Below are 24,787 nucleotides of genomic sequence, written 5' to 3' on the forward strand. Positions count from 1 at the left end.
CGTACTGCACCACTAGAATAGGGTTGATTCTGTCATTTTCGCAGCTCGTTGGCGTTGAAGGATTCAGATGTCCACTCCACCTACCTACCACCATTGAACTAAGCTCCAATAATAGAGCCGATGCTAGCTGATCTGCAATTTAGCAGCCCATGAAAACGAAGTAAACCTCTATGGAAGAATCAAATCACATGTCCTTTGCGAAGCCGTCCTGTCCCGATGAATCCAATCTCACAAAAACTAGTGACGAGATATTAGTGCAGGACGTCACAATCACGAACTACCAAAACCATGTGGGGCAGTGGGGGTAGCGGAGGTAGAAATCCCAGCGCACGCATGGCACCTGGCAGCATGGCCTTGATCGGAGAACGGAGATGGAGCTATCAATTCCTGCAAAGGAGAAAGGACAGTGCGGGCAATTTGACAGTTGTGACTCGTGACCCTGCAACCTGCAGAAGCATAGCATGTGTACATATGCCCTCCCTTCAGAGTGCAGAGTCCCAAATGCGGCATCGTGCTGCACATTTCCTGCTTTCTAGTACAACTCAGTGCTTATTTAGCTCCCAAAAAATTTCCTAAAAAGTGCTACAGTAGTTATTACATCGAATCTTACGATACGTGCATGGAGCATTAAATGTAGACGAAAAAAACTAATTGCACAGTTTGGTTGAAAATTGCGAGACGAATGTTTTGAGCCTAATTAGTCCATGATTGAACACTAATTGCCAAATAAAAACGAAAGTATTACGGTAGTCAAATTTTCAAAATTCACGAACTAAACACAGCCTCAGGTAGTGTCTCCGTTCCAAAAAAAAATAAATAGATGAATAATAAGAAGGATCCAAAGATCATACCTTTCTTGACAAGAGTTTCAGTACAGGTAGCTCGGTTACCGCCCATGTTTGTAAGCAGGGACGACTCAGATGTGTTGCTTCAGAAGAAAATACAGAGTCAAAAGATGAACTTTCAAGAAAGTTACAGTTAGGCTAGAAAGAGCAAACACTTTTGTATGGAACCGGCAGAAGCAATAGAAAATTGTTCCTCGATCGTTCCCATCACAGTGACCCACAAACTAACTAATTCAACGATAAGCAAGCCTAGCTAACAACTCCCGCGCGAGTACACACAGCAGTTTAAGTACACGCAAATGCGAATTAGCGAATAGAATAAGTGGTCTGCGTTGCAGAATCCAACGAGTTACGGAATAGTGCTCCCGATGTATGATCGTTGATCGGGCACACGTCGGCGTCACTCCCTCTCCATCCATTTCAAGCCCCCCCGCCCCGTAGCTTCCATTCCACCAGGTTGACCAGCTCCAAGCCTCCAACTCCAAGGAGGAGGAGAGAAGACGGCACAAGAAAGCCGTCGACACACGGATCAAAACGAGAGCTTTTATACAATTAACATAACAAGAGGCAGCAGCTGAGCAGAGGGAGAGGGAGAGGGGGAGATGGACGTGAAGTGGTCACGGAGCCCTCGGGCTCCGGCCGAGGACGACAAGAAGCGTGCCGGCGGGTGGCGCGGCTCCGGCGTCCGCCCTGAGATGGTGCTCGTCGGCTTCCTCCTCACGCTGCCTCTCCTCTTCCTCGTCTTCGGCGGCCTCTGGGGCAGCTGCCCCTTCCCTTCGTCGTCCTCGTCGTCGTCGTCGTCTGCTACCTCCTCTCCGCCCGTCCTCTCCAAGCCCGCCGTCGGCCGCCACGTGGACGCCGGCGACCGCGGCGCGACGCCTCAGGGCCAAAGTAAGCTTCCTGCGTCCTGTCCTCTGCACTCCGTTTTGGCCTGTGAATTTCGGGGATCACGTCGCACGTTAGCTCGTTGACCGGAGGCCGTGCGTGGGAACTGAGAATTCTCGCGTTTCCCGCCCCGGATTCTCAGACGGGGTTGGCCGTTGGCCTATGAACGGGGAGACGCTGTAGTATGCAATTCTCCCCGCCTCTCTGTTCGTCAATGGCCAAACGCGAATTGGCGTTTTGTCAGGAGGTAGCTCAGCGTCCGATTCTAGAAGACGTCATCGTTGATTCGTTCGTGGTACTTTGTATGGTACGCTGGCATTATGGCCAATTGGCCATGGCGGAGCACACCGCACATGAATTCTGCGTCCGGAGTTGTGATCGGATGGCTGATCTGCTACTTCATGAACGAGCAGTTTTATTTGGGCCAGGATCGAAAATTCAGATCCGACTTGCTGCGTGCAGCAACACTGCAACAGTGAGTTTGTGGACATGTACAGAGGCGATCCTGTTTGTTGTGTCAGCGACTCAGCGTGTGGGAGGCGTCGTGATGCCATCACGACGGCGCATGATGCATCACTGCCCGGATCTTGTCCTGCCTCATCACTCACCACAGTTCCTTCCAAAGACTTCTGCGTAAATGCCGGGTGTGTGTTCAGTGTTCTCTCTTCTAGACGGGCCTAGGTTTTTGCTTGAGTGGTCCCTGGCTTTAGGAGACCAAACTGTTATTCTTAAAGTAGCCTTAACCAAGACCTTTGTCGGTGTTTCGAGTTACTAACTAGTAAATTTTTAATATTTTCGAGTTACTAACTAGTAAATTTTTAATATTGTGCGTTTAGCTCGGATGGTGTGCTTAGAGAACACGAGGTTTATACTGGTTCGGAGAGAAAGTCCCTATGTCCAGTTCATTGGGCGTGTGTTTTGATGTCTACAGGCCGTGTAGAGTGGTGAACCGTCGTCCTCCCTCCTGGGACGTTCTGCTTCCCCTTTTACAGACGAAGGGAAAGAGCAGGTTACATAGAGAGAAAGAGGAAGAAGAGCCAAGGATAGGAAGGCTTCCAGGACCGCCGAGCATTTCTTCTCCTTTTATGCGGGTCCCACGCGACACTGCAGATGGTGACAGGGACGGCTACATGCGCACGTGCGCCTGTTCGCCGCTGATGCCATGCCCCGGCGTTGTGAGCGGGTCGTGACGTCCCTTTCCGTCCCGACGGGCGATGCTGCCAACCAGCGCGCTGGTCAGCGGTCGTACACGGAGTAGGTAGCATAGTGACCACACGTCCGTCACTGTTGGTGATGTGAGTTCCCTGGAGTGACATGTCGCGGGCACGGGTCATGTTAAGATGTGCCCGCTCCCTGCACCATGCCAGAAGTTTGACCTTGGGTTGTACTTTATGGCCCGTAGTGGTTGGCGGCAGTACAGGCTTCCGTCAGGAGCCGCGCCTGAGGGGTCAGGCGAGACGGAGCTCCCGACCCAGAGGCCGAGCGAGGCGGAGCCCCCGACCTAGAGGTCGGGTGAGGCGGAGCCCGCGCGCCTGGGGTTGGTTGGAGCTGTAGTCACGCTCTTGACTGCTCAGATGAATCAATATTGATGACCATTAGCTCCTCCTCTTCGGGTACCCTAGTATTGGTCCCCGACAACCTTATTATGACAATGTACTGTTTTTTAAAGAAAAATACTGAGGGTCTGTTTGGATAATGTGGTTTTTAAAAACTGTAGTATTTTATAAGCCAAACAGACACCATGGTTTAGAAAAAAGAGGTCATGAGTGGAGTTTTTAAAACTCCACAAAGACTACAGTTTTGACAAAACCATGGTTTTAGAGACTACAAGATTTGTTGCATCCAAATACCTAATAGTTTTTAGAGTGAAATACACTGGCGGCCTTTTAACTTGTCGGTCTGTGCCAGTCCGGTCCACGAACTTGCAAACGCGGAAAATAAGCCCCTGAACTTATCAAGTTGTTCACCGCAGGTCCATTTTCCATCCAACGCGGCCTCCTGGCGACGTGGCAACGCCAGCGTGGCGGACAAAGCACGTGAGCCGCACGTTTCAATAACGAAGAGGCAGAGCTGCTTTAACAACAAGGAGAAGCATGACAGCCCTAGGGTGGCACTGGCGCCGAGGCGGCGGCAGCAGCAGCCATCGTCCCCTCCGCCACCGCATCGGGTGAAGCCATCGCGGCCACCGCCGCCACTCGACCCGTCGCCCACCCGAGCAAGGAAACCGGACGGGTGCGAGCGCTTCGCCACGCGTATCAAGAAGCCCGCGGCGTGGCCGGCGTTCGCGCCGACGTCGTCGTCGTCGTCATTGCCGACGGACTGCTGCTCGGCCCACGCCTGCGTTTCCTCGTCGCCGCCGCTGGAGGAGGACCCCGAGTACAGCTACCTGCAGACGGTGCTGGAGCGCGGCGGGTTCATGCGGTTGTCGCCGCTGCCTTGGCGGCCAGGGCGGGGCCACTCCGTGGTGTCGACGGTGGACTCAATTGTGTTCCACCTCCTGGAGCTGGAGCTCCCCACGGACAAAGCACGTCTAGGCCCTCTCCGGCACCGGTGGAACCGGAAGCTCATCCTTAACACATCTGCGCGATGGCTCAAGGGCAGCGGCGTGAGCGAGCTCCTACGGCGGCGCGAACCAGCGGAGGCGCGCGAGTAGACCTCCAGCGTAGGCGAGCTCCGACGGCCGCGCAGGCTAGCGTGCGAACAGAGACGACGTCGCGGCCTACAACCTCTCCGGGTTGGGATGCGCCCCCGTGCTCGTCGTCGTGGACCTCGCCCGGAGCACCATGCATGTGCGGTCCCGGTCCCAGTCCCCACGGCGCCCGACGCTGGCGCTCGTCGTCTCCACGGAGTGCATCACGCCCAACTGCTACGTGGGTGTCGACAGGTCCATGATGCTGGGCCACTGCCTCTTTCGCTGCGGCGGCTCGGCCGTGCTGCTCACCACCGACCCGGCGCTCCGCGGGCGCGTCAAGATGGAGCTCCGCGTCGTGGAGCGCACCACCGTCGCCGCCGCCGCCGCCGCGCACTCGGCCATCATGCAGCGCGAGGATAGCAACGGCCTCGTCGGCATCAGCCTCAGCAGTCGCTCCCCAAGGTCACCGTCCGAGCCTTCGCCGCCAACATGACGCGCCTCGCGCCGCGCATCCTCCCCGTCAGGGAGCTCGCCCGGTTCGCAGCCTTCGTGACGTGCCGAAAGCTGTTGCGCCGCATCAGTAGCAGCAGCTCCGCCGGCTCCCGCAACGTGGGTTTCTAGGGGCGCCGCGCTCGACTGCCTGCGTCCGCTCACGCCGACCATGTCCGCCACGCGCCGTCGCGATGCACGTGTGCGCCACCGCCCTCGCGCGTCGTCGCGCTGGAGGTCTGCTCACGCGCTGGGCAGCCTCTTCGTTATTGAAACGTGCGGCTCACGTGCTTCGTCCGCCACGCTGGCACTGCCACGTCGCCGGGAGGCCGCGCCGGATGGAAAATGGACCTGCGGTGAACAATTTGACAAGTTCAGGGGTCAAATTTCCGTGTTTGCAAGTTCGTGGACCGGACTGGCACAGGCCGACAAGTTAAAGGACCGCCAGTGTATTTCACTCTAGTTTTTAAAAACCAAAGTATTTTGTAAAACTATAGTACTTCTCTGATACTTCAAAATATTTTGCATCCAAACAGGACCTAATTACTTTCCAAGTCCAAATAAGCCCACTGTTAGGAAGTGATGAATTGCACTTCATTGTCTGCCGTATTTGGTTGCTACCATATTTAGGTGAGAAGGAGACGTTTTTTTTAGCATGGGACTTGACCGCTTCTTTTTCTCTCTCTCCTCTTTTACTAGTTGCAATACACGTAGATATATCCTTCCCTTATAATCACCTATAAATGACTGAGCCAACAGATCTTGTTTCTATAGACGTTTGTTGTCAATAAGCATGTTGCCTGCCACTAAAAAATGTTATTAAACCTTAGAATAAATTAAAAAAATATGATCATGCATGTCAAATCGAGCTCCATCAACTCAACTAGCTGATCGAATTTTTTACTTTTTAGCCCTTTTTTCGAAAGTTTCTCACAAATAGACCCCTGGCGAAAAGAATTCAGAAAATAGACCCTAGCTCGGCGCCATCGATGCTGGCACCGAGCTCGGCGCCATCGTCCCTGGCGCCGAGCCTCTGGGCTGGGGCGAACTTACATGGAAGGAAGCTCGGCGCCAGAGTGGCTGGTGCCGAGCTCGACGCCGTAGACGTTGGCGCCGAGCTCGGCACCGTTGACGCTGGCGCCGAGCATGCAGTTTTAGGCTAATGGTGGTAGTTGTTTGGTGGCTTGGGAAAGGGTGCAGCGGCCTCTTGAATATGGTGGCCTTGGGATCCAGCGTTTTAAGGATTCGTTGGCTGTGGGCTGAGAAAACCGATCCATTAAGACCATGGGCTAGTCTTTCGGTACAAGTCCCCCGCAAGGCTCAGGCCCTCTTCAATATTACAGTAGATATGCCATAGCAGGGAATGGTGAGAAAAATCGGTTCTGGACAGATAGATGGTTGGTGATGGTGCTTCGACATCATTTTGGCTGGATAACTGGTTAAGGGAAAATCCCCTTTCAACAACCTTTCCAGCGCTCTTCACTCACGCCCGAGATTCAGATCTCTGTCAAGTCAGTAATGCAGTGTGGCCTTCGAAACACACTACACCCCTGCCTATCCAGAGCAGCCAGTGCTGAGTTTGCCGAGGCAGCAACGGAGCTTGGACATGTGCAGCTTAATACATGTTTCGAAGATGACTCTCACAACGTGTAGGCAGGGCATGTCTACAGAACTTCAGTCAGCACGGGGTATGCAGCGATTGAAGACGCTGACCACATCATCTCCCAATGTCTATTTGCCAGGAAATTCTGGGAACATTTGTGTTTGGTTTGCATGAATTATTTCTCAACCCTGAAAAAAAGAATGGAGAAGCAGTAGTATAGTCTCTACTCTGCGAGAAGGGATTTGAGAAATCAAAATCCAAATGCAAGTAGTAGACGCCAAAAATCAGCCACTATTTGCTAGTATCTTGTGCCCAGATCTGAACATAATTCGAATGAGCAAAGCTGAGCTGAATCAATGGATGCTCTTCTATTCGGTGGACTCGTTGAGCCGGCGTTGGCCACGGGAGCTCCGTGGACTCGTCTTGGAGTTAATCAGCGGCGCCCGAGCAGTCGAGTACCCAGACTCGACTAGCTGGAGATGTTGTTAGGGGCCATCCGGCCCTGGCGCTGAGCACGTCAAGGAGTCGGCGACATGTCCACTACTCCGAACTCCAAAGAAAGGCGGCGTTACCGTATCGCACCTGGAGTTGTGCGCACCCGTGGAGCTCGGCACCTTGTCCTGGGCAGCTCCACTGCCGCGACGGCGAGGCGAGCGGCGTAGTTCCACATCTCGGCGCCTGAGAGGCATGTGATGAGGCTGTAGACAGTGTTCGGGCTGACGGGATCGAGCCCCTACGGCGGCGCTGCGCCGTGTGGATGAGATCGCAACAGCCTTGCGAATTCGAACACGTCGTTCACGGCGTCTGCATGCTCGGCGCCAGCGTCAACAGCGCCAGCGTCAACCACGCCGGGCTCGGCGTCAGAGTGGCTGGCGCCGAGCTTCCTTCCATGTAAGTTTGCCCTAGCCCAGGGGCTCGGCGCCAGGGACGATGGCGCCGAGCTCGGCGCCAGCATCGATGGCGTCGAGCTAGAGTCCATTTTCTGAATTCTTTCCGCCAAGAGTCTATTTGTAAGAAATTTTCGAAAAAAGAGCTAAAAAGTAAAAAATTCGGACTAGCCGAGCTCCCCTGGAAAAATGGTTTTGACTTTGTTCTCAAGTCTCATTTCTTGTTGACTATAAGCAGCATGTTAGTTTGGCTGTGACTTGTCGTAAACGATCGTAAATTTTCAGCCGAAACAGTATTTTTTCTCTCACACAAATCAGCCAGCAGTACTTCTTCACGAACCAGCAATGATACGAACCAGCCAACCGAATAGGCTGAAGCTCGATGGCTCTGTTTCTGTCCACAATAAGAAAAGCATCTAGCCAATTGCTTTCATGAAAATAAAGATATGTGGGTCTTTCTTATGTGGTTGTGAACAATGAAATGATTGATCATAAGACAACACCGTATATAGACATTCAAATAGAGAAATTATCAGTTAAATTTTCCAGAATCCGTGCTGCTGCGTATGCTAATTTTTTTTGTACCCTTTTATTAGTCCATATACCGTCATAGAGATTATCAAAGTTGGTCGCAAAAAAGAAAATTATCAGAGTTTAAAAAAAAGTGATAGCATGTGGCCCCCAAGACCCACTTGTCAGCCTCACATTGGGCCAAAATCTTCAATTTACACATGTTCGCAATGAATTTCCATTTTTCCTGCATTTTTCAATTCATCTCTGATAACTCATTCATTCACTTTAAAATCTTCTCTGCAGAACCTGTTCCTCTGAAAAACGTCTCTGCATCGACGGCAACATATGTGTCCCAGGATAAGCTTCTGGGCGGATTACTGCCCGCGGCATTCGACGAATCCTCGTGCCAGAGCCGCTACAAATCGAATCTGTACCGGAAGCCATCCCCTTTCCCGCTCTCCCCCTACCTGGCGCAGAAGCTGAGGAAGTACGAGGCGTACCACAAGAAGTGCGGCCCGGGGACGAAGCGCTACCGGCGGGCCGTCAAGCAGCTCAAGGCCGGGCACAATGCCGACGACTCGGAGTGCAAGTACGTGGTGTGGTTCCCCTGCAACGGCCTGGGCAACCGCATGCTCACCATCGCGTCCACCTTCCTGTACGCGCTGCTCACCGACCGGGTGCTCCTGATGCACGTCTCGGCGGAGCAGGAGGGCCTCTTCTGCGAGCCGTTCCCGGGCAGCTCGTGGGTGCTCCCGCGCAACTTCCCGCAGAACAACCCGCACAAGCTCCACATCGGCGCGCCGGAGAGCTACGCCAACATGCTCAAGAGCAACGTCGTCCGCAACGACGTCGACCCCCGCCAGCGTGCCGGCGTCGTCGCTGCCTGCGTACGTGTACCTCCACGTGGAGCAGTTCCAGCTGAAGCTGTCGGACAACGTCTTCTGCGACGAGGACCAGGCGATGCTCGGCAAGTTCAACTGGATGATCCTCAAGTCCGACAGCTACTTCGCGCCGGCGCTGTTCCTGACGCCGATGTTCGAGGCGGAGCTCGCCAGGATGTTCCCGCAGAAGGAGGCCGTGTTCCATCACCTGGGGCGGTACCTCTTCCACCCGACGAACCGAGTCTGGGGGATCATCAGGAGATACTACGAGGCGTACCTTGCCAGAGTGGACGAGAAGATCGGGTTCCAGATCCGGATCTTCCCGGAGAAGCCGATCAAGTTTGAGAACATGTACGACCAGCTGATGCGGTGCATCAGGGAGCAGCGGCTGCTGCCGGAGCTCGGTACCGCCGAGACGACGACGACGAACGCGACCGCTGACGCCGGGAACGGGAAGGTGAAGGCGGTGCTGATCGCGTCGCTCTACTCGGGGTACTACGAGAAGATCCGCGGCATGTACTACGAGAGCCCCACCAAGAGCGGGGAGATCGTGGCGGTGTTCCAGCCTAGCCACGAGGAGCAGCAGCAGTACACGTCGAACGAGCACAACCAGAAGGCGCTGGCGGAGATCTACCTGCTCAGCTACTGCGACAAGATCACGATGAGCGCCTGGTCCACCTTCGGCTACGTCGCGTACAGCTTCGCCGGCGTGAAGCCGTGGATCCTGCTCCGGCCGGACTGGAACAGGGAGACCTCCGACGTCGCGTGCGTCCGGTCCACGTCCGTGGAGCCGTGCCTGCACTCGCCGCCGATCCTCGGGTGCAGGGCCAAGAGGGACGTCGACGCGGCCGCCGTCAAGCCGTACGTCCGGCACTGCGAGGACGTCGGCTTCGGCCTCAAGTTGTTCGATAGCTAACTCTGAGTGGACGGGCAGCGAGCTCGACGATCCAATTCCTCTTTCTGATGAACCTGGCCTGTGGAATAATTTTAGGCATTTCGAGATTCGTTTATTACACGGTACGTACAGTACCTACCTGTAGTCCTGTACAAGTGCCATTAAAGTTACAGAAATGGCTTTCAGTACTGTATTCAAATTCGTTCTTGAGAAAACAAATCGCGTGTATACACTACATAGACGGCTAGAGACGCTTCCTCCTACCTGAATTTCATTGTCATACAGATACTCGCTGGAGTGCAAATTGTTGACGACAGTAACATACAGTTATTTATTGATCCCGTTCCGTGGCGGTTCATGCGTTCCACCAGCGACCCGCCCGACCGCTTCACGGCATGCGTATAGGAATTAACGGCAACTCAACGGGGAATGCCAGGTGTCCATGTATACTTGTATACTGCCATGCGTCACCAGTTGGGAGTATCCACGTGCAACGGATCCCCGGCGCGTCACCGTCACATGCCTCGTCGCGCCGGCCGGGACCGGGGAGCGGAGGCGACGAAACGCGCGTCACAGAAGCAACACCGTGAGGCTGGCCAAGCAAGCGTTCCCCTAGTTGTGTCATGTGTGTTGTATATAGACGGTCCGTCAGCTCGCGCGTCCGTGCTTACCTTTGCAGCATGGCGTCTGGACTCTGGAAGGTACTGTTAACAATGGCTTGAGAAAACGTGAAGCTTTCTGCATATCCGAATACGATCATTATAACGTGGTAGTATATGCTTGTTAGGTCAGCGAGGCGGGAAGCATGCCCGTCCAAGATAGAGCTGGTGCGGGCCGTGCGGCGAGGGCGCGAACGCCGCGGGGAGCGCACAAAGTGGCGATCGGCGGCGCGGAGCTCGGCGCCGGGAGGAATGCGGACGGATGCTACAAGGAGTGGCGGTGGCGTGGGTGGCGCGCGCTGGGCCGGGCGGAGGTGGTCTTCGTCGGGTGCTTGGGCATCTTAACCTTGCTCGTTCTGTTGCTCGGCATCGGCGGCGGCGGCGGCGGAGGAAGCTTGTCGGCGTTCACGCCGCCGAAGGCTACTGAGTTCGTCCAAAAACCAGGTAACCATTTGCTAACCCGATGAGCATGTTCGTTCCTCATGTAGTGCGTGACACGCACGCATATGTTGGAGCTAGCACAAATGACATTACGGTAAAGGATCATCACATGGAAGTAATTTCCGACAGCAACATGGCAATCCAACTGTTTGACAAATGAGACAAATCGAATGCAACAAATCCAGTGATCCATCACGATTTCGTGGCTTTTCTTTCGTGTATAATATATAGATACGTATTACATACCCTTGGTCACCATCATGACAACAACCTTCCCTACCCGTCTTATAGGCGGCTACAGTAACTTTGAGTCGACATTCTCTTCTCTTTCTGCATAGAGAAGAATATTAGCATAATTATGAGATTTATTTCATTTGTATCTAATAATACTAATTTGATTTCTTTTAGACAAAGAAAACTTTATTTAAATTAGAGTTCGTAAAGACAATACACACAACTATTATAGAAAGAAATAAGAAAATAAAGATGGAAGAAGAATATCTAATATGATTAAAGCAACATAAATTTTCAGATTCAAAATACAACTGAAAACCACCATTCAACATGATTTCCAGGCATAGAGAAAAGCTTGACGCGATTACTCTATTCCCTTGTAATCCCTCTATTCCAAACTGAAAGTCGTTTTAGCTTTTCTAGGTACATAATAAAAGGTGTTTATCTAGAAAAGCTAGGACGACTCACAATTTGTAATGGAGGGAGTACTATGCCTGCCGAACACGCCCACTGTTGCCGCCTGTCTTGCATAGAAAAGGTTTCACCTTTAAAATCTCAACGTCTAGGGTAGTCAATTGATACTTGGTATGACTCCTCTCAAAGTGCTCTTCCGAAGGAGACAGGGCACTTGAGGATGAGTCACAAATTACAGCTCGTTCTCCAAACCTTAAAACAGCTCAGACTCATCTATCACTACAAAACGGCTCCTCTAAAGTATTTGGTTCAACTCCTGGACCGAAGTTTCTGCTGGAGTAGGAACTAGGCCAAATAGACCTAATTTGACATGTTAACATTATTGTGTGTGTTTTTTTTTCTATAAATAAGGTTAAACTTAAAAACAATTTAATTTAGAACAACTCAAAATCTTGTATATTTTAGGACCAAGGTAGTAATATTTCAGTATCCGTGCGTCCAAATTTGTTTCTAGACCTTCGGGGACGAGTGGAATACGAAATGCTCTCCTTGTTGGCATTGGCAGTATATTGAACTCTCTAATTGTAACGCTGTTCTGCTTTTGCACAAAGATGGATGGACAGAAGTTAGCAGTTTGTTTGATAGAGTGAAATAAATTTGATGTGGCATTATTATTTTTAATCGGAATTTTTAATCTATTTTCTAAAGAAAATAATTTTTGAAAAGGAACCGCTGCCGCATGGGAGTACAGCTCACAATTCGTATCCGTATAAAAGTTAAGATCCTGGCGCCTTTGAACCACCAACGTTGTGCACTTGTGCTACATGAGCTGTAATCTTGTACGTGCATTTACGGAATGAGCAGATTTTGTAGGCTTTTTTAGATCAGCCCATTTCTGTAGCGTAAGCCGTTCAAATAATACTACTAATTTGTACCGGTGCAGTTTCCGCAGCGTCGCGTGTCCATGCTGATGAAGCAGAGGCTGCAGGATTGAACGCCGAGCACGCGCCGCCGATTCGGCACGACCAAGACCACTTCATCGGCGGGCTCCTCTCGCCGGCCTTCGAGGAGCAGTCGTGCCGTTCCCGGTACGCGTCGCCTCACTACCGCCGTCCGTCACCGTTCCGCCCATCCACGTACCTCGTGGAGCGCCTCAGGCGGTACGAGGCCCGGCATAGGCGGTGCGGACCCAGCGGGCCTCTCTTCAAGGAAGCCGTCGAGCACCTGCGGTCCGGCCGCAACGCCGCGCGCTCCCAGTGCCAGTACGTCGTGTGGACGCCGTTCAACGGCCTGGGCAACCGCATGCTCTCGCTCGGCTCCACGTTCCTGTACGCGCTCCTCACCGACCGCGTCCTGCTCGTGCACGCGCCGCAGGAATTCGACGGCCTCTTCTGCGAGCCCTTCCCCGGCAGCTCCTGGACGATCCCTGCCGACTTCCCGATCACCGACTTCGCCGGCACTTTCACCATGTGGTCGCCGACGAGCTACAAGAACATGCGCCACGCGGGGGCCGTAAGCGGTGACCACCGCAACGTCTCCGCCGAGAGGCTGCCCGCGTACGTGTTTCTGGACCTCATCCAGTCGTTCACCGACGCCGCCTTCTGCGAGGCCGACCAGCTCGTGCTCGCCAAGTTCAACTGGATGGTGATCAAGTCCGACGTGTACTTCGCGGCCATGTTCTTCCTCATGCCGGCCTACGAGCGCGAGCTCCAGCGGCTGTTCCCAGAGAAGGAGGCCGTGTTCCACCACCTCGCCCGGTACCTCTTCCACCCGTCCAACGACGTGTGGGGCATGGTGCGCAGGTACTACGAGGCCTACCTTGCCAGGGCCGACGAGCGCGTCGGCCTCCAGGTGCGCGTCTTCCCGGAGATGCCCGTGCAGTTCGACAACATGTACGGCCAGATTGTCCGGTGCTCGGAGCAAGAGGGCTTACTGCCGAAGGTCGTGCGGAAGGACGGCGAGGCGAACCACTCCTCGCCGGCCGTGGCGCCGGAGAGTAGTAGGACGAAACTCACCTCGGTACTGGTGACGTCGCTCTTCTCCGACTACTACGAGCGCATCCAGGGCGTGTACTACGCGAACCCGACGGAGACCGGGGAGTACGTGGAGGTGCACCAACCGAGCCACGAGAGGGAGCAGCGCACGGAGGCGCGCGGCCACAACCAGAGGGCCCTGGCGGAGATATATCTGCTGAGTTTCTGCGATCGCATCGTAACGAGCGCGGTGTCGACGTTTGGGTACATCGCGCACGGGCTCGCCGGCGTGCGCCCCTGGGTGCTGCTGCGGCCACCGTCCCCCGAAACACATGCTGATCCGGCGTGCGTTCAATCAAAGACGGTCGAGCCCTGTCTTCAGGCGCTGCCGCGACAAATGTGCGGAGTAGCAGAGGGGACTGACATTGGAGCTCTAGTGCCTTATGCCCGGCACTGTGAGGACGAGCACAAAGGCCTCAAGTTGTTCCCTTAAGCCTTAGCGTTTAGTGCAGTTTGTGTAAATAAATGCATACTTCGTGTGTTTTCGTGGTTTGCTGTCAAAAGAACAAACTTATCACTAGACTAGAGATAGGGCGCCTAAAAGGAGTTTTATAAGCGTGTTTGATTTTTGCCGATAAAAGGACCCGTTTGGATACAGGTCAACACTTGCAGGCCAAATTCTTGCCGTTGACCATGTGTAAAGAGAGCGTTTAGATACAGTTTTGCTGGCACTGTTTTTCCGTTCGTTCACTTTGCCAGACTATCCAGCTCGATGACTTGCACAATGCCTCAGCACTTGTTACTGGCTGGACTGCTAAAATATATGATCATGGACACATCCTTACAGCCACAAGATTCGGCCTAATTAAACTCCAAATGAAAAAGTCAAAGCCTCTGAAAGGTTTGCTGCTTTTGTGGGTGGGTGGCCGCGACCATGCTATGGTGTGCCCGGTTGGTGCTGGTGGCCTTGCCCAGCTTTGTATCGGGCTAACAACTAAGATGCCTCCGAACACCACGTTTCCTCCCAAGGGGCAATTGGATCCTCCTCCTTTTTCGCCCTCTCCTTGTGCACTCCTTGCTGGTTCTGTTGTCTAGGAATCTACATGCTTAGTGATGGCAGAAGCATCCAACGGCTTATGGACCCTTCGTTTTCGCCTAGCACCGATCGTTCACGCCTAGGACAAGTACCTCACCAAACTTATTGGTTTGTCACATAAAGTGCTATTGAAAAGATTGACATGCCGCATATAGAGAGGGTGATATATAGAAGATAGACCTAAAAATAAACAACGAACTTGCATCAGATCAATTAAAAACAAATTATTTACAACTTTGCGGATCATCGATGCATCTGCGTGGAGTATCCACACTTTTATGGATATTCAACAAATTTCTGGATTGCCTACATTTTTTAAGACGTTCAAGCAAATCATCTCCAAATTTGTAGATATTCAGCAAATACATACTGAACTCGAATGTAAACTATGCGTAGCTCAAATAGAACTTCGAGGAGAGGAAGACAAGTTAGCATATCTTGGGGGGGGGGGGGGGGGGGGGGGGGGGGGGGGGGGGGGGCGGGGGGGTTGGTTCTAGCTGCGCGTAGCGCCTCGTCGACAACCGGAACCAGAGCCCTCACCTAGTCGATCACTTTGGTTGTTGGATTGGATTTGCATCGTGTGTCCGACTAAGTGAATACAGGTTAAGTGAAACCGTATTTTAGAAAAAAAATATTTTAATGAGGCTGCATGTGTGCATGTAAAAAAACTAAGATACTATCGATGTTTCGAGTTACTACCGACAAGTAAATTTATATCATTGCGTGTCTAGCTTAGATGTTGTGCTTAGATGACACGAGGTTTATACTGGTTCGGACAAAAAGTCCCTACGTCCAGTTTGTCGCTGTTGCTCGTGTTACTAGCACCGAAAGTTTATAGTAGGGGTTACAAACGGGCGAGAGAGGGAAATGATCTCAAATCTTTGGTGAAAGAAGTGAGTGGGTGCTGAGAGCTCGATCGCTGCTCAGCTGTACGTTCGTGTCGTGCTCTTGTGCGGAACTGTATCGGATCTTTATGGGTCGATCGGTTCGAGATCCCCTTCATGGGACGTCTTGCTTTCTCTTTTATAGACCAAGGAAAAGCGCGGGCTATAGCAGAGGAAAAGGAGAAGAACGAGAGAGAGGAAGGCCTCTGGATCGCCGGGTCCTACTTCTCCTTCATATGAGTCCCATCGACCCTATAGATGTCACAAGGGACGGCTCCACGTCGCGGTCCTGTCCGTCACTGGCGCCATTCGCAGGTGTCATCCACCGGTCATGACGCTTCACTCCGTCTCGACGGATGTCGTAGTGAACTTGATGTAAATCCTCAGGTATGGCCCGTCATGGCCGCGGGTCACATCAGGGCGTGCCGGTCTTTCCCTTGGTGTCAGAGTTTTGACTCAGGGCCATACGCTTGGACCTAGAGTGGTTGGCGATGGTATGGATCTCCGTCGGGCGAGACGGAGCCCGCACCAAAGGGGTCGGGCGAGGCGGAGCCCAAGGCCTCGGGGGTCAGGTGATGCGGAGCCCGCCCCTAGAGGTCGGACGAGGTGGAGCCCATGGCCACGTGATCGGGTGAGGTGGAGCCCACCCCCTAGAGGTCGGGCGAGGTGGATAAAGGTCAACACTTGCAGGCCAAATTCTTGCCGTTGACCATGTGTAAAGAGAGCGTTTGGATACAGTTTTGCTGGCACTGTTTTTCCGTTCGTTCACTTCGCCAGACTATCCAGCTCGATGACTTGCACAATGCCTCAGCACTTGTTACTGGCTGGACTGCTAAAATATATGATCATGGACACATCCTTACAGCCACCAGATTCGGCCTAATTAAACTCCAAATGAAAAAGTCAAAGCCTCTGAAAGGTTTGCTGCTGTTGTGGGTGGGTGGCCGCGACCATGCTATGGTGTGCCCGGTTGGTGCTGGTGGCCTTGCCCAGCTTTGTATCGGGCTAACAACTAAAGCGCATTTGGGCTCATTCAAAACGGTTTTACCGGTGAAACCAAAGCCGGTGAAGCCAGAAAAACTAGTTTTTTCTGGCTTCTAGTTTATTTTAACATCGACTTATAAAACTAGTTTTTCTGGCTTCTAGTTTATTTTAACATCGACTTATAAAACGGTTTCACACTACAGTACCTCGATTTACGTAAAATAGATGAAGCCGAAGCCGGCATAAATCGTGCCGAAGAGGCCGTAAGATGCCTCCGAGCACCACGTTACCTCCCAAGGGGCAATTGGATCCTCCTCCTTTTTCGCCCTGTCCTTGTGCACTCCTTGCTGGTTCTGTTGTCTAGGAATCTACATGCTTAGTGATGGCAGAAGCATCCAACGGCTTATGGACCCTTCGTTTTCGCCTAGCACGGATCGTTCACGCCTAGGACAAGTACCTCACCAAACTTATTGGTTGTCACATAAAGTGCTATTGAAAAGATTGACATGCCGCATATAGAGAGGGTGATATATAGAAGATAGACCTAAAAATAAACAACGAACTTGCATCAGATCAATTTAAAACAAATTATTTACAACTTTGCGGATCATCGATGCATCTGCGTGGAGTATCCACACTTTTATGGATATTCAACAAATTTCTGGATTGCCTACATTTTTTAAGACGTTCAAGCAAATTATCTCCAAATTTGTAGATATTCAGCAAATACATACTAAACTCGAATGTAAACTATGCGTAGCTCAAATCGAACTTCGAGAGGAAGACAAGTTAGCATATCTTGGGGGGTTTTCTAGCTGCGCGTAGCGCCTCGTCGACAACCGGAACCAGAGCCCTCACCTAGTCGATCACTTTGGTTGTTGGATTGGACTTGCATCGTGTGTCCGACTAAGTGAACACAGGTTAAGTGGAACCGTATTTAAAAAAAAAATTTAATGAGGCTGCATGTGTGGATGTAAAAAAAACTAAGATACTATCGGTGTTTCGAGTTACCATCGATGAGTAAATTTATATTATTACACGTCTAGCTTAGATGGTGTAACACCCTGGTGTTACATTGTAATATTTTGCTGAAACATTTCGTAAGCATCTGGATTTGTGTGCATATGTGTATGACATGAAGTATAACTCGATGTTCGACACTTGAAACATTCGTACGAAACGTGAGTCCATGGTTACGTTTCATGTAATACTGTGTAATTGCATTGTTCTGGAATCTAAAAGGGCTAAAAGAACGTGTAGCCAACGGCGATAAAACTAGGTGTGGTCGAACAAGGTTAGCTGGCTAGTACCTCGAGTAGGCTGGGTTTGGATTCCGACGCGGGATCGTTCGTTCAACGTCGTTCTCGTATGTTTCGAAAATGGCCGACGATGCTATGTTTGGCAAATTCTGTGGAACGATTGGCTTAAGAAGTAGCGCGATGTAATGACTGTGGTCGGTAGTTTGATGAACCGTCTTGTGCATCGAGCAATTAGTTTAGCGATTGGAGCTTTTCGTGCAAGGTTTCTCACTGCTTTAAAAGCGTGCATGACACCTAGCTTAAGCCCCGGGCGCGGTCACCACCCGCTGCTGGCATGCCAGCACCCACTGCCGCGCCCGGCTGCGCCCACTGCGCCGTGCACGCGCACGACCTGCGCGTCCTGGCCGCCTGCCCCGCTGCTGCTCGCCTGCGGCCACTGCCCCACTGCTGCTCGCCTGCCGCCACGTCTGGCTCGCCCTACGCGCCAGCACTGGCCACGTTTCCTTGCCGTCGGGACGCGACGCGCACGTCTTGCTCTGCGCTGCTTTGGCCGAGAGCTCGCCGGGCCCGCGCTACACGCCGCCGTCGCCACGCCGGTTCTGTGCTGTTGACATCGCTGTGGCTGCTTGCGCGTTGGACGATAGTCTACCCTCCGTCACCTCGCGTCGCACTCGCGTTGTGTACCTTGTCGGATGCTGCCCGCTGCGTCGCCGTACCGTTGCCTCGTTGGCTTGCTGCCAAGCCTTACTGGCTGACGCCTGGAGCCACGCCCTACTGCTTCCCCATGGCCGTGCGCGTTAGTAATTGCAATGACGACCACCGCAGGTCCGAGCCATGCCGCGCCATGATCTCCCCTGTCTCCACTGTCTCCTTGCCGCCGTGGCGATTTCCCCCAATTCGCCTTAACCATAGCCATAGACTTCAATTCGTCTTAGGCTCGGCTCCGTTAGGCATCTGGCTGCGCCCCGTCCCCACCTTACTGTGTGTGTCCTTGCACATGACCGGAATTTTGTAATTCCACGTCATCGGCTCCAGAAGGCCGAGCCGACGTCCTCCAACGGCGAGCCAGCCCTACAGTGCATCTCGTAGCGATTTAGTGCACCCACAGTCTCGCCGTATCCTCCTGAGCACCCCACGCACCTCAGCCATAGCATCGCAGCAGGCCAGCCCCACCGCCGTGGTAGTGCCACCGTCGGTCACCACCACACCACCACGAGCCCACGTGGCCAGCCTTGCTCAGATCATCTCCGTCTGCACCGTCAACTCAGAGGTAACCGTGAGTACTCCCTGGTGCTCGCTAGCTCGTGTGCTGGCCTCGCCTTCGCTGTTGCTCACGGGAACACGTCCGCCTTTGCAGGTCAGGAGCCACCGCCGGGGAGGGAGTTCGTCACTGCGCCTCTGCTCGCCGTGTCGCCTCCAGTAGTTTCTACTTGTCGTCAAGGTACCTATCAACCCCTTAGGTAGACCGTAGAGGTTCGGGTGAGGCCGGCGTAGTGGCTCAGTGCCCGCGCCGTCGCGCCGGTGCGCGCCCTGGGGGCCAGGGACTTAGTCACGGTGAAGACGTAGAAGTGGGAGGGTGCAGGTGTAAAATGTTAGACTGTGGGAATAGTGCTCTGGTGCTCACGGAGATTATCGGGTACGTCGGGGGTGTTCGTGCATATTTGCCGACGCGCGCAGGCCTTCCCCGTCGCGGGCCGTTGGCCGTGTGGGCCGCGCCTCCACGTGGGCCGTGCGCTGGGTTGCTGTCGCGCACGGGCGGGATGACGCGCTGGACCGGGCCGCGCGTTGTGGGCCGACGTAAGAGGATTCGATTTTCCTTATTTCCTGGAAATAGAAACGCTTATTATTTTTTTGTTATGAATCCAACTTCGATAAATCGTAGTAAATTGCATGGTTGTCCAAAAATAGCGAAACTAAGTTTGTTAGGTTCGCAAAAATATCATCTACCTGTTAGTATAGTTAGTTCACCATTAGTTGTTAGGATGGTAGGCTCATAAGAGTTAAGTAGAAAGCTTAGCATTATATCGATCAATAATTACAGGAATTGTTGTGGCAAACCGACAATAGCTTTAGCTTTGAAATCATTACAGTAGGTTCCTTAGGCCTTTATATACTTGCTGTAAAAATTGTTAGCCGTAGAGCGAGTTGCTTAATAGCATAGTTATTATCCTTGCCTTATTGTATGTATCGTAAATTGGTATTAGGAGTAGGAATATTCGTAGTCGCCGTATGAAGATATGTCACGTCCCTACTTGTTAGTGGTGCTGGTACATAGCTTAGACTTTAGTGGGTAGATCTCACTTAGTAGTTTAATAGATGTACTTTAAGTGAAGAGTTGTTGTTGTCATCTTATTAAGCATTGCATCATCATTTCATGTAGATCACGAACAGTTAGACTTCGTACCCGTCTGCGAGCCGGAGTACGATGAGGTGATCGAGGAGTACGATGAGGAGCTCTTCGCATAGGAGGGAGCCCAGGAGCCTGTTGGTACTGACTTTGCTGACCCGGCACCTGCCCAAGGCAAGCCCCAGTGCATAACCCCTATTTTTAAATGATTACTGAATATATTTATATGATATGCATTTACGTTACATGCATTTTATGGAAACTACATGCATAAATATATCCACCATGAGTCCTACTAGTACAGGTCGAGTAGCTGCTATGCTCAGGATGTCGGTAGCATGAGTAACCTACCGTTACTCGCAAATAGGTGATTAAACTATGATATCATGATAAAATAATGGAAAGGAAAATGGTGACCGGGCAGGGATGTGGTTTTGGTACTGGTGGGTGTGAGGGGTTATGTCCTGCGGCCAACAGGGCATAACCCGGTTACACTTTTTCCATGTCGGTGTCGATTAAGGACCGGTCATTGCATATAACTCTAGGCAAGTCATAGATTATTGTCCCGAGCATATACTTGGGTATAGGTGTAGGGAAGGCTTGCTGCTCTCTTGTCGCAGATCCGGCTCTTTTCGGACTAACTAATGGGAAGAGGAGGTGGTGGAGGTCCTTGCACCGCACTGAGTCCGGGACTCAGAGGCGGGGGCTTGGAGTCTAAGTTTGGATGGAGACCTGGACACCCAAGATAGGAGAGTGGTGGGTTAGTCCTGTTTATGCCTAGGATATAAGCAGGGCGTATGTCTTCGGGGCACCCAGCTGGGCATATTGATTCGCGAATCGCCGAGTTATCTGGTACGGCTTGTCTACGGTTTAGCACCGTAGTAAGAACTGTAAGTGGAAAAGGAGGAGGAACAGTATCAATTGCTCAACCCTTGCTTGAAAGTAGAATAGGTGCTTATATAGATTTACTAGATGAAACCTTAATACGGCTGATGATAATAATGTACCAATAAGGACTCACTATTAGTATTACTTTTTGGCTAAAAGAGAACCAGCAAACCATAAAGCCTAGCATATTCCTTAGAGTTGAGAAAGTATTCCCACTGGTCGGATAAGTCTTGCGAGTACATTGTGTACTCAGGGTTTATTTACCCCTGTTGCAGGTGATGCTTGAGGAGTACCTTGTGTGGAGGATTCTTCTGGTGGGCTCAGACAGAATCCTCGTTATCTTATCGTTAGATGTTATCTTTTACTATTCCACTGTTTATCTTTCCGCACTCTGTATTTGGTATTGTAATAATGTACTTTTTAAGACACTCTAATGTATGAGATGGACTTGTGTTGTAACTCGTTCTCATTATTGGATCCTTAGGAAAAATGTGGATCTTTTGAGTTCTCCCTCGGGGTGTGCCCGATGGACACCGCTCGCTGTAGCTGCTTTCGGGGTGCTTAGTGTCTGGTGGAAGACGAGCGCCTCCATAAGTACGCTATTTTGGACGGTTCTGCCACAGTTGGTACCAGAGCCAATAATGGTCATGAGTTCCTCACTCTTTTACAAAACTAAAAGTTTGACCAACAAAAGTTTTGCGAAAAGTAGGATGCGATTAAGTTAAGTTATATAAGTATAAGCCCTAGCTATATGGTATATCTAGGATAGCGTCACTAGTGTTATCTAATCAGTTTTCTGTAGGTACACTGACTTACGTTGCGTAAGAAATCGCTTAGTATACGGAAAGTGAGTGTGCGATGTGCCAAAAATTTTACGAACGCTGCTATATTCCGGCCTGAGTGAACGTATAGGTCAGAGCATGCATCATATAATAGCATCTTGCTTGAGCTAGGAATCCCCTTCACGTATAATGAAAGTAGTAAATTGGTAGGACTAACTAAATGAATGCTTTAATAAATGTGCTGCCATCTCTTTAATCCCTGGATTCTGATCGGAAGGATGTCCTAATGGATGGTTCGTCTCTCTTATAGATGAATCTGAGGTCTAGACGTGGGAGCACCAGTTCGAGAGCAGACAACGAGGGCCATGGTGATAGTGCTCGGGCCTTTGAGCGTGGCAACGAGGGAGCTCATGAGGTTCCACCCTTGGTTCCTCATCCTTTCCCTCCACCACCACCGCCTCTGCCGTTGTCTGCCGTGGAGGTCATGGTGGAGTTGTTGACTGCTTGTCAGGAGTCAGCCACTACTCGTCAGGAGGCAGCTCATGCCATGGAGATTATGGCACAGGCCATCACGGGTCTTGCCCGTGGAGGCCCTGGGGGCAACGGTGGGAATGGGGGTGGTGCTCGCCATCCTAAGGGACAGTCCTCTTATCAGGACTTCCTCAAGACCCACCCGCCCATGTTCACACCGTCGGACGATCTGTTGGAGGTGGAGCACTAGCTTCGCACGCTGGAGCAGAAGTTTCGGCTGCTCGGAGTGGCCAATGAGCAGAAGGTGCACTTTGCGTCCCAGCAGCTTTTGGGGTCGGCAGGTGCCTGGTGGGAGACTTTCCAGGCCATGGAGCTATCAGATCACCCGACAATGTGGTAGGAGTTCTCCACCACCTTCCGCGAGTTATTCATACCTGCTGGTGTTATCCACCAGAAGGTGACCGAGTTCATGGAACTACGCCAGGGGAGCAGGACGGTAATGGTGTATGTAACCTAGTTTAACCACTTGGCTCAGTATGCTGGTAGTTAGGTGGACACAGATGACAAGAAGAGGGATTGCTTCTTTCGTGGTCTCACTGCTGCTCTTCAGGAGAAACTGTACCTGGGGAACTATCAAACCTTTGGGGCTCTGATGAACGCCGCCATTGCTCTTGAGGGTTTTCAGCAGGCATCTTAGGTGGATTGGAAGCAGAAGCGGGTGGCAGTTGGATCCTCCAGCCATCCTCATACTCAGAAGGTGCAAATTGTTAGGCGGGGGCCCTATCAACTGTCCGACAGGCCTCTGTTCCGGTCACCCAGATGTCATAGACTTCCTCTACTCAGAACAAGGCACCTCCACAGCAGGTGCAGCCCTAGCAGACATAGGGATAGTAGGTCCCACCTCATCAGGGATTCGGGAACAAGCCTGGTGCTTGTTTCAAGTGTGGCAAGGATGGCCTCTATGCCAGGGAGTGTCCTCAGCAGCAGGCAATTCAGTCGTCTCAGCTGTCTGCAAATTCTAGGCTTATTAAGAGGACTTTCATCAAGAGGAAGGTGCCTAGCAGATCTAGTTAGGTGCACTTCACGGATGCTCGGCAAGTTGTGCAGTAGGAGATAGTTATGGCTAGTATGTTCACCATCGAATCCCATCCAACTTTGGTGTTGTTTGATTCTGGTGCATCGCATTCCTTTATGAGCATGGGGTTTGTAGAGTGGCATAACTTATCACTATTGGCTATACAGTATGCCTATAAGATCCGTACTATGAGTTCTCAGATATTCATCAACACCCGCATGGATACAATAAGTTTGGTATTAGCCACCCACACTTACCGTCTACAGTTCATGGTAATGCCTGGGCAAGGCATTGATGCTATTCTTGGAATGAACTAGTTACGGGTGTATGGGGTAGTATTGGATATGAAGAGAAGAAGTGTAGAGTTATGGCTTCCTTCTTCTGAGGATAGGATGTCTCTCATCATACCCTCAGAACTGGTCTTACCTATTGCTACCCATGCTGAAGCCATTCCTGATCTTACCTCCATTCCAGTAGTATGTGAGTTCTCGGATGTTTTCCTTGAAGATCTTCCTAGATTGCCACCGGACCATGAGGTAGAATTCACCATTGAGCTTGAGCCTGGTACTGCTCCTATCTCTAGACGTCCGTACCGCATGGCTCTAAGAGAACTGGCAGAAGTGAAGAATCAACTAGAGGAGTTGATGGACAAGGGTTTCATTCGCCCAAGTTCTTCACCATGGGGTTGTCCAGTGATTTTCGTGAAGAAGGATAGTACTCTGTGGATGTGTGTGGATTATCGCCCCCTCAATGCGGTAATAGTTAAGAACAAGTATCCTTTGCCCCACATAGATACTTTGTTTGATTAGTTAGCTGGTGCCAAGGTGTTCTCGAAGATAGATCTCCGATCAGGCTACCATCAGATTAAGATCAGGCCATAGGATATACCAAGGATAGCTTTCTCTACTAGGTATGGGTTGTATGAGTACCTAGTGATGTCTTTCGGTCTCACCAATGCCCCAACCTTCTTCATGTACCTGATGAACTCAGTCTTCATACCGGAGTTGGATAAGTTTGTGGTAGTATTCATTGATGACATCTTGATCTATTCCAAGAATGATGAAGAGCATGCCTGTCACCTTCGGATAGTCCTGACTCGACTAAGGGAGCACCAGCTGTATGCTAAATTCAGTAAGTGTGAGTTTTGGTTAGATCAAGTGCAGTTTTTGGGACATGTGTTGACACCTGAGGGTGTTTCTGTGGATCCTAGCAAGGTTCAAGATGTATTAGATTGGAAGTCTCCTAGGTCTGTGCACCAGATCCATCAGTTCCTTGGGCTGGCTGGATACTATCGGCGTTTCATCCCTAATTTCTCCAAGATAGCCCAGCCCATGACCAAGCTGCTCTAGAAAGAAGCTAAGTTTGTTTAGAGTCTAGCTTGTGAAGAAGCTTTTCAGTCCCTAAAGACTTTTCTAACCACTGCTCCTGTGTTGGCCCAACCAGATATTGAGATGCCCTTTAATGTTTACTATGATGCCTCGAAGACAGGATTGGGATGTGTGCTTATGCAGGATGGGCGTGTGATAGCTTATGCTTCGCGCCAACTGAAGAAGCACGAGGTGAACTACCCCACCCATAATCTAGAGCTAGCTGCTGTAGTTCACTCTCTGAAGATTTGGAGGCATTATCTGTTGGGCAACAAAGTACATA

The 24,787-nt window shown here is 51.5% G+C and overlaps 1 protein-coding gene and 1 pseudogene across 1 annotated transcript; both read left to right on the forward strand.

Annotated features, from left to right (window-relative positions):
• The first annotated feature begins 1,284 nt into the window (after window positions 1–1,284).
• On the forward strand, window positions 1,285–9,865 carry LOC136467794 (probable fucosyltransferase 8; annotated as a pseudogene).
• A 445-nt stretch (window positions 9,866–10,310) lies between these two features.
• LOC136467795 (probable fucosyltransferase 8) lies at window positions 10,311–13,889 on the forward strand. The gene is made up of 3 exons (XM_066466580.1): window positions 10,311–10,331; window positions 10,418–10,733; window positions 12,322–13,889. Exons 1-3 carry the CDS (start codon window positions 10,311–10,313, stop codon window positions 13,842–13,844), a joined length of 1,860 nt encoding a protein of 619 aa, XP_066322677.1. The 3' UTR covers window positions 13,845–13,889.
• The last annotated feature ends 10,898 nt before the right edge of the window (window positions 13,890–24,787 follow it).

The sequence above is a fragment of the Miscanthus floridulus genome, chromosome 7 (assembly GCF_019320115.1).
Source record: "Miscanthus floridulus cultivar M001 chromosome 7, ASM1932011v1, whole genome shotgun sequence".
NCBI classification, from domain to species: domain Eukaryota; kingdom Viridiplantae; phylum Streptophyta; class Magnoliopsida; order Poales; family Poaceae; genus Miscanthus; species Miscanthus floridulus.

Excerpts from the sequence above, each read along its gene's own strand:
- LOC136467795 (XM_066466580.1), top strand. The coding sequence starts at position 10,311 with ATGGCGTCTGGACTCTGGAAG. Across the intron at positions 10,332-10,417 it reads TGGCGTCTGGACTCTGGAAG|GTCAGCGAGGCGGGAAGCAT; the intron begins GTACTGTTAACA and ends TATGCTTGTTAG. Across the intron at positions 10,734-12,321 it reads TGAGTTCGTCCAAAAACCAG|TTTCCGCAGCGTCGCGTGTC; the intron begins GTAACCATTTGC and ends GTACCGGTGCAG.